The sequence below is a fragment of the Centruroides sculpturatus genome, unplaced genomic scaffold (genome assembly GCF_000671375.1).
Source record: "Centruroides sculpturatus isolate CEXI.00-Female unplaced genomic scaffold, Cexi_2.0 scaffold203, whole genome shotgun sequence".
Taxonomy (NCBI): Eukaryota; Metazoa; Arthropoda; class Arachnida; order Scorpiones; family Buthidae; genus Centruroides; species Centruroides sculpturatus.
Genome location: NW_019384324.1, coordinates 497,778 through 507,723, shown reverse-complemented (window position 1 = coordinate 507,723; position 9,946 = coordinate 497,778). Strand labels below are relative to the sequence as shown.

The following is a 9,946-nucleotide window of genomic DNA, read 5'->3' as shown; positions in this document are numbered from 1 at the left end:
ATAACACTGTTGATTATTCCGTGTTATATGAATTCCATGTTGTACGAGTCACTTAGATTTTACAAATACGTGAGCCGTTCACAGCCCGGCATACGTATTTGTAAAATCTAAGTGACTCGTACAACGTGGAATTCATATAAAATGGAATAATAAACGGCGTTATAGGGGGATCGACCGTACTCAATGTTATATAATTTTAGGAGGGTGGGTGCTGAGGCGCAAGTGATAGTGAGCGCCGAAGTACACGACTTTGTGCATACTGGTATGTGGTAAAACTGACCTTCGGAGGTGAATAGCTCGTGAAGTGTGTCATGTACAGGTTTGGTTCTGTAGACTTTTTTGTTGGCTGCTCATATCTGATTCCAGCAAACAAAAGAAAGGAAACAGTGGGGATGCACGTTCTAACCTAACCTAACGTAACCTATTCTAATAAATTACCATAATTATTACCAATTAAATTATTAGAATAGGTTAGGTTAGGTTAGAACGTGCGTCCCCACTGTTTGCTGGAATCAGAGATGAGCCGCCATGACAGTCTACGTATCTGGACTTTAACCGAAGAGGTATATGAGCTGTTTATTTATTGACTTCTAATAAAGTTTGACACTTACTTTTTTGATATAAAAGCTTAACAGATCGAACAATAAACGTATATTTCGTTAATTGGTTTTTAGATTTAATGAGAAATCAACCTTTTAAATGGAGGTGACGTAAGGTCTCACGAACATCAAGACCAAACGACTTTTATAACTGCGAAAAATGGCATTTTTTAACTTATTTTAACGTTAATACACGTTTATTACGAATCTAAACAGTCTCAAATCGATTTATATACAAAATTCGACTTTAAACTTACCGATTTTATTCGCTAAATTGACAAAAAAAAGTCTGATTAATGGACATTTACTTCGTTACATCATCAAACAACATGGCGGCCACCATACAGACGATATTCGATAAGAACGTAATAATAATAATAATTAAAATTTATAAATCAAAGCTACAATATATTTATTAATAAATTTCTTGATACTTAATTAAATAATACATGTAACTTAATCATCATCATTTATGTATTTTTAAAATTGAAACAGACGATAAATGATATATCATAAAACAATACGGAGATGGTCGGAACAATATTTATAAATATTTAAAGTTTTACGCTTTCGATATATTTATTAATAAATTGTAGGAGATTTAATTAAATAAGATATATAAAATATTTATTTATTTATTTATTTAATATGATAAAGGTGAGAGACTGTAGTGATCGGGACGAGAGTTTGTCGCCATTTTGATTTAGAAGGTTAGGTGAGGAAGTGGACGAGGTAAACAAATTGTGAGTTTATTTTATTGCGAATTTATGTTATTTAGTTGAAGGAAATGTTATTAAAGCGAACGAATTCCGTTTATATTACGATTTTATTGTTTAAGAATGTTTTTGAGTGGATTATTTGACGAATGACCTTCGAGAGTTTACAAAGGCAGACGACCAGACGAATTGTTTCGATTTTAAGCACAAAAAAGTAGAGTTTTATGATTTTAAATAGCTTTTTTATTGCAATTTTTGCACTTATTACGCAATCTATTTGTATGGGAAGAAATTTAATACATTTTCAAATAAAATTAATGTTTTTTACAAAATAATTAAATGACCTTTCATAGATGGCTTCCTCATCCTGTAATTAGGTTGCATAATGTTCACTTTGCATAAAACAGACACGTGTTTACATGTTTGGGTTCTGTCCACTACGTCAATACGTTACTGTTATAGTGCTTGGGGATTTATCTCCGAATGACCTTACCAGAGCTGTAGACCATACACATAGGGTGCGTTTACTTTTTGCTAGCTTCCAAGCTCGCCGAGCTGACACCTAGCGCAGCCTGACATCATACTAGCACGCTCGTAAAAGTATACACAGTAATGGACGCCGCCATCTTTGAACAAACTCCAAGCTCGTTGTAAATTCTCCGAGCACGCCGAGCGCGCTAGGAATGCTAGCAATGACATCACGGTGCGAAAAGTAAACACCGTGCTCATTGGTAGCTAACAAAAAGTATACAGGCTAAGCGCGCTAGGGGCGAGATCGGAGCTAAAAGTAAATGCACCCATAGGAGCAAAAAGTCAAGGGAATTTTATCTCTTGGTGAGATGCAGCCCCTGAAATTGGCCTACTTCAGGTTGCAGGCAATTGCAAGTTTTGTCACTCAGCTAAGACTATCGTGTTCATCTATTTAGCCTGTGCAACCTTTGCCAGCTTTGAGTGTTTGTGGAATACAGTCGACCCCCCTATAACGCTGTTGATTATTCCATTTTATATGAATTCCACGTTGTACGAGTCACTTAGATTTTACAAATACGTGAGCCGTTCACAGCCCGGCATACGTATTTGTAAAATCTAAGTGACTCGTACAACGTGGAATTCATATAAAATGGAATAATAAACGGCGTTATAGGGGGATCGACCGTACTCAATGTTATATAATTTTAGGAGGGTGGGTGCTGAGGCGCAAGTGATAGTGAGCGCCGAAGTACACGACTTTGTGCATACTGGTATGTGGTAAAACTGACCTTCGGAGGTGAATAGCTCGTGAAGTGTGTCATGTACAGGTTTGGTTCTGTAGACTTTTTTGTTGGTATAGTACGTTTACAATTCGGGGGTGGGTGGATATAAGGATTTATTCAAATTATTATATTAAATTTATTATAACTATGCAAAAGTTTAACCCCTCATTGAGTCCATATCTTATTATTTGGGTTCTGTGTATTACAATAATACATTACTGTTAAAATTTTCAGGGATTTATCCCTGTTTTTCTTTAATTAGTTGCTGTTATATTGTACTTTTATGTGGATTATGGATAGAATCAAAATCCCTTAAGAAACTGGATGTAACACAAAATCCATCAGAAATAATAAACTATGAAATTAAATGAGCAATTATTCATTGTGTCATTCACACGGTTCCAGGTTGCATTTTTTGTTGCAGTTTGCTCAATTTTAGTAGTGTCTTGCACCTGTATATCATACTTTTCCTGTTAACATTGGGGTCATCTATCTAGCTCAGTGTTTCCCAATGTGGGGACCACGCCCCACGGAGGCAATTTGAAAATGGACTCATCCAGAGTTTTAAGTTAACCGTATAGCCACTGTATATGTTAGGGGAGCATAAGAATTTTAGAAAGGCTTAGATGGGGCATAGCACAAAAAAGGTTGGGAAACACTGATCTAACTCCATTCTGGGAAATATTTTTGAATTGAAATAATGTGACTTCTAGTCCAAACCAGAAGTTAATATATAGTTAATTGGGGTCCTCCTATCCCTAAGCTTTCTATATCTGGTCTTGACTTTCATCTCTCTAACTCCATTCTCAAGATTCAGGAAGGACAGACAGATGAATGCCAGTGGAAATTTATACTGTAGGTCTAGTTAATTTATAAAGTATGCAATACACTTAACTGTGGGTGAGACACGCTAATGTTTTTAGTGTAGTTATCAGGCCATGTTTGGGGTTGAATAGACATTCCTCTTATTATGCATCGTGTTTGGTTTAAAATCTCTTGTTTTTCCTTTTTCTTCAACTTAATAAATTTAAGCTTTGATTCATTATAATAAAATGAAATAATATATTTAATTTATTTAACCTTTGACTATAATTTGTTTCATTTTCTTGTGTAAAATGATTTAACGTATAGCTTTGTCTATCAGTTTTGTTATGTAATGTTTACTTTTTGTTTAATTGTAATCTTATGTAAACAGAGCTTTGTGCCAGATTTAAACTTTACTTTTCTGTTTCTTGTTTCTAGTGGAACAACAAAAAAAAAAACAACGTACAACTTACATTTATCATTTAAAATTTAACGATTCTTTAAGTTTTTTGCATACTATTGTTGAATTAATCAGAAGTTGAAGAAAAGTTTCAAACTTTGATCTAATGCAATTGTTTTCAACTGGGATTCTGCAGTGAACTCCAGGGTGCATAAGTTGCTAAAGAAGGTAACACTCAGGCAGTCTGCCATGGAGGACTTTCTGAATTGAAAAACACTAATCAACTTATGTAGGACTTCGATAATTTAAAGGTGGTTAGGATTTTTAGCATGTTACTTTGAATTTTTATTTTTAAACATTTCACTTTGAAATTACTGCAATAAATTTTCATAAAATAGTTTATAATTACCAGAGGCTTGCAAGTGATGTACTTTTTAATAACATAAATTGAGAAATGGCATTGCTTATTGATTATAAAAGAATAAAAATATAATGCTATCCGCCATCTTAAACTGAAAATAGTTTCTTTTATTATACATTCATATGAATATTTTTTTATTTGATAGTATATTTATTTTGATTTTTTAAATTATACACACATTTTTTTATGAAAGATTTACATTACGTGCTTTATAAAGCTGGGTTTATGCCTGAGCTGTTTCACGGTCAGCGATGAGTAAATGTCATCAGATGGTTTCATGTTATTTTTTACAAGTTGACTTGCAGAAACTAAAAAATTAATGGAAATTTGCAATTTTCTGTGCAGATATGTTAGTTATTCTATTTGGAGTTCCATCTGACCTTTACTCCTGGACTATTAATTTAGCTATAACCATACTGCACTGGGGATGACTTTAACAGTTTTGATAAAAGTGATAACAAAACATTAAATTTATTATTGTTTTTATTTTTTATAAAAGAACAGGTAATCCAGGCTCTTAGCAATCTTAGAATACAACTCGAACACCAACTATATAGTGTATTCACTTGGACACAAGGCAAATCTCATCATTAATTCTTATTCAGTTGATCAACTAAATAAAAATTAATGATGAGATTTGCCTTGTGTCCAAGTGAATACACTATATAGTTGGTGTTCAGGTTGCAAAACAATTACCGGCACTGTTTATAAGTACTAAATCTTGGAATACACCGAGTTTATGGAAATTACTATCCCATGTTAATGAAGATGAGTGCAAGTGCATAAATATGTAAATTTAATTGAGATTAAATAGAAATTAATGTTAGACTTCTACTGTCAGTTTGTAATTTCTGTTTATGGTCGTCATACTTTGTTGATTCTTCGAGAAGTGATATTTTATCTTTGTCTTGCAGGTGGTCAATGATATCACTATTGACTCCTGTCAATAAAGCCTGATTCACATTACCGTGCCAGTTACATTTTTGTCAAATTATGTCAAATATACCAAACCAAGACTTGAGCATTACTCATAGTGTAAATACATATGTTGAACACAATTGATAAATATTTAACCAAGTGACTTGTTATTATTGGGTTTGATCTATAGTTAATTTTAAGCATATTTCTAAGACTGTTAGAAACCCTGATATCACTAAGATGATTGTATCATCATCATCTGTCCTCGAGTTATTTTTTTGTAATTCGTTAAACATCACATAATAATCAAATATTTCAATACCATAAACAAATACTAATCTTATGATGATTAAGCAATGAATAGAACATTTGAATTATATTAATTGATGGTGAAAAGATATGTTTACCTCCTCATTAGTACTTAAAATGTCTTCTTTGAGGTTTGAGGTTCATTTATATGGGCTTTTCCAAATAGGAATAGTTTTTAATAATGTATCTTGAGCTCCACCTTAGATAATATATGAATATGTTGCATTTGCATGGCAATTTTCATCACAACTTAGTTGATAAAATAGTTTTAATGAGGAGAGAGAGAGAGAATTTTAACTGTTCCTTATATTAAAATTAGAAAAATAGCAGTTTTTAACACACAAAATCTTTTTTTCTTATTTAATTTTTTTTTCAATTTTTAGATAGCAAAATGGCAAGTCATATGTTGAAAGTCGCTTCGAGACAGTTACCTTCAAGATGTATATTTAATACATTAATACAGCCATCTGCATCTTATTATGGAAGAAGTTTGATTGGCAATAGAGATGTAGTTGGATATGGTATGAATGGATCATACATGTACATTGACAGATTGGATTTTCCCATGCCGGCAATAAGATTTAAGGAAAATACTCCTGACATTATGGCTTTGAGAGAGAAGGAGAAGGGTGATTGGAAAAATTTAACTATAGAAGAAAAGAAAACTTGTAAGTACAAAATAATTTTATTTAAAAAAACAAAATAAATACAATTTAGAAGCTTGTTTTGAACTGATGAATCATCAAAAAACATTACAATTATGAAGATCAGTTTGACTTCATAGTTGACATCACAGACTCATTCACATTTTCAATTATATAGACACTTACACTACATTTACACTAAAATTAAACAAGTTTAAGTCAGTCATAGTATGAACAGAATTAGTTCTGTCAAACTAGTTTAAAACATCGTAAAGCTATTTACATGTAGTTACCTAAGAAGTTTAAACTTATAGAGTAGTGAAGCTTTGTCATTGCACAGGTCTTGAACAGAACCAGATGTGCTGCCATTATTTTTCATTGCTTAAGAAATATAATTGTGCTCGCTGAAAATTTGGATGCTATTTTAATCAGAATTATGATTTCAACACTTATATGTAACATGTAGATTAAGCACAAGTGGCCATAATTCAAATTTCTGTATTCAGAGAGCACACTGTAGCTGTAACCAATAGGCAGATGTACTGTACACCAAAATTTGTGTACAGATTGTGCAAAGGATGCTAAAAAGGATTTTACAAAAAAGAAGAAAAAAGTTTAGAAACTTCTGTTAAAGGGATGCTTTACTGAAAAAAAACAAAAACATGTTTATTTGCAGAAGGCATGTAAGAAACATGCCTTTTGCAGAGGCTGTTTACTGATGTAAGGAATGTTGCTTAATGTGTGCCCCATTGTTCAGGTGTAAAATCTAAAGCTGATGAAGTGTTTACAGCTGACCATAACTGCAATACCAGGGTTGTCTGACCTTTATTCCTAATGGACCAAATTAGAAATTTAAGTGTATTCAGCGGGCCACAAAGGTACAGTACTTTATATAAATATATGCTTTTAAAAAGTTCAAAATGTGAATATCAAATTTTAATAACAAGTACAGTAGAGTCCCACTAGTCCAAACATCCTCCTAATCCGAACATGTTTCAGTCAGTGGAGAGGAAATTTTTTAGCTCGCAAAATATACGTTTTTTTGTATTTTCCAGTTGAATTTAAATGGTATTAATGGTACAAAAAGATTTAAATTCCACAACAATAAAAAAATTGTATTTTATTATTGTACAAAATTAATAAATCAGTGTTTGACATGACCTATTAATTAAAACAGCAGATCTATACTGTACTTACACACAAAAACAGAAGCAAAAGTCATTGATGGTGTTGGATGTATATAAACCGGACCTGTTTTACTGCATGCTTCTGCATTATTTCAATTATTCGGCTAATTCGAACAGGGTTCGGTCCCAATTAGTTCAGACTAGCAGGATTCTACTGTATACATAATTACAAAAATACTGTATTATTGAAAGTAAAAAAAAAAATTATACTATCACAAAATAAAAATTCAACACAATTTTTGACGTTACCTTCCTTTTATAATATTGTCAATATTTGCTTTTATGGTACTAGTCTTAATTCTAAGAATGTTAGTTAAATGGGAATCACTCAACCTATTTCTTTCAGCAGTTTTGATGTTATTCATGCACAAAAAGAATTGTTCACAATTAATATGTACTACCCCACGTGCATAACAATTTTCTAGATAAATTGACAACTTTACCAAATTCATTGAAAGAATGTACTTCTTTATAAAATTCAAGAAGAGATGTTCTCTATGATAAGTTTTCAAAGATTCTCTGCTTTGAAGTTCAATGAGTTATCCCTTTCCACTTTGGCATTAGGCGTAGTTTTGAATCACTAAAAATGGCTGACACTCTTTAGAAAAGAGGGATTGTGTGTCTTTTTCATCTGCCTGATGAAAGGTACCCATTCTTTATCACTAACAACATCACTTCATTACAAAAATCTTTGAAACTGAAACAATCAAAATGACAGACCGCACCACCTATTTTTTGATTGGAAACTTACAAATTATGTCACTATGAAATCAAAGTGTATTCAGTGAAATGAGAATAATTATTATGACATACTTTACCAAAATAAATGAAAATGTACCTAATAAATTTAGGGATGTCCAACCCATGGGCCACAGTGCAGCCCACGGGTTGGACATCCCTATAGAGTATGCATATAGGATCATATTACACTTGCATATAGTAAAGCATATTACACTATATAGTAAAGAATATAGGATCATATTACACTTGCAGTGTAATATGATCCTATATGCTTTGGTAGGTAAACAGTATAGTTTGGAGTATGGAAATGATAATCTCTTATTCCAAGCAGAATCCCTAGAGGAAGTTTTTGAACTAAATTTTTTTTTTTAAATTTTTTTCAGTATCCTTTGTGTAATCTGTATACAAATTTTGGTGTCAGTCTGCTTATCGGTTACAGCTAAGAGTGCTCTCAATAGGGAAACATTAATTATGGCCATGCTGTACATTAATTAATGTTTTTAGCTGTTTGATTCATTAATGAATATGGTCATTATGCCATGCAATAGGAAATGATTTGACGAAGTTTATTAGCTATTATACCATTTAGAATAATTGCAAACGTGTTTGACTTTCCTAGTGTAGTCAGTATTAAAGTCATAATGATAAAGTAGTTTAGTGTAGAAGTCGTTAATTGTTTTATGTTGTGGAATATAAAATCTCATAAAGTGAAAAATTGATCAGAATGGAGTTTTGCAGATCATAGATTATATAATGCTGGACCAAAATTCTGACTTCAAGAAAACCAGCTATTTTTGAATTTGGTGGGTCGAAGTACCGCACAGTCACTTTGGTGTGTTGGACGATTCCAGTTTCAGTGTCACTTCTGGCATGCAGTGTTTTAAGTACAATTTCATTCTTTATTTTCCATGTGTTTTTTCAAGTAACTGATCAAAATACTAATTGTTTGGCTACCTTTTTAAATTGTCATTTCTGATTTGTAGTACATTATTTATCCATTAGTAGACTTTGCTATCGACGGTCTGTTCATTTCTTTGACGAGGAACTAAATGATTTGAAGAGTTGTTTCTGTTCAGGTAAAAAAAATCCAAAAAATAGAAGGACACAAAAATGCTGCAACAAGTTTCAGTTTAATGAGACACAAAACTTTCCTGTAGTTATGTGTTCGTTATTACAAGGGGTACGTTCGTAAAGTCGAACGAGTTAAACGCGTTAGTAACGAATCGTTCTAAAAGTAGTAGTCTCGCTCAGTGCGCATGCTCTGCGGTGGTGACGTTTCGAATGAAACTCTAACGAAGTTCACGAAGGAAAGAGTTAGTTCACTTCGTTAAGAAAATGGCGGCCGACGATATCGATATTTCTAAATATACTGGAGTGTTTAAACTGAATTAAAAGGTGAAATGATAGAAATAACTGTCCACCCGAAGCAATCTAAGAAAAATACTTCGGATAAGGCTGCACTAACAATATTCATATCTTCGATTTTAGATACATCCATTTAGTTATAAACGAATCGTTCGAAAAGTCTAACTAAATAAAAATAACGATGACGTCATTTTCGTTTAACTCGTTCGACTTTACGAACGTACCCACTTGTTGATCACCTACTTCAAAGAGTACTCTAAAATGTTCCGCTACTAGCGGGCGCCACCTCCGCTACCAATAATAATAATCTACTCGTTATTGCCTGTCCTCAGCACTAGAAGACGGCCAGCCACAAGTAAACGTAGGCGGGATGCTAAAGCCTTGCAGCAGGCGTCCAACTTCCCACATTAAGAAGAAGAAGGTTTGTTTATCTTCGTAATACAATCACCATATATTTTGCAAATTTATTTCGATACAAAAGTAATAATAAATGAGTAAGTTTTATGTGTTAAGTATATGTGTATTTTGCATATAATTAAATAGCGAAGCGAATATATAATTAAAATACGTTATTTTACTTATCCATAGG

At 32.6% G+C, this 9,946-nt stretch overlaps 2 protein-coding genes across 4 annotated transcripts in view; one reads left to right on the top strand and one right to left on the bottom strand.

The window, feature by feature from the left end:
- Window positions 1-956, bottom strand: part of LOC111626695 (protein SYS1 homolog) — a 9,906-nt gene extending 8,950 nt beyond the window's left edge. The window contains exon 1 of one of the 2 annotated variants that reach the window (XM_023370179.1): window positions 857-956. The gene's annotated coding sequence lies outside the window, so the exon portion shown is untranslated. The remainder of the gene's footprint in view (window positions 1-856) is intronic. The other variant, XM_023370185.1, reaches the window with a different exon arrangement.
- Window positions 957-1,202: 246 nt separating this feature from the next.
- Window positions 1,203-9,946, top strand: part of LOC111626617 — a 17,444-nt gene continuing 8,700 nt past the window's right edge. The window contains exons 1-2 of one of the 2 annotated variants that reach the window (XM_023370066.1): window positions 1,203-1,342; window positions 5,804-6,088. In XM_023370066.1, the coding sequence (XP_023225834.1) occupies window positions 5,812-6,088 (277 nt within the window). In that variant the 5' untranslated portion in view covers window positions 1,203-1,342; window positions 5,804-5,811. The remainder of the gene's footprint in view (window positions 1,343-5,803; window positions 6,089-9,946) is intronic. The other variant, XM_023370070.1, reaches the window with a different exon arrangement.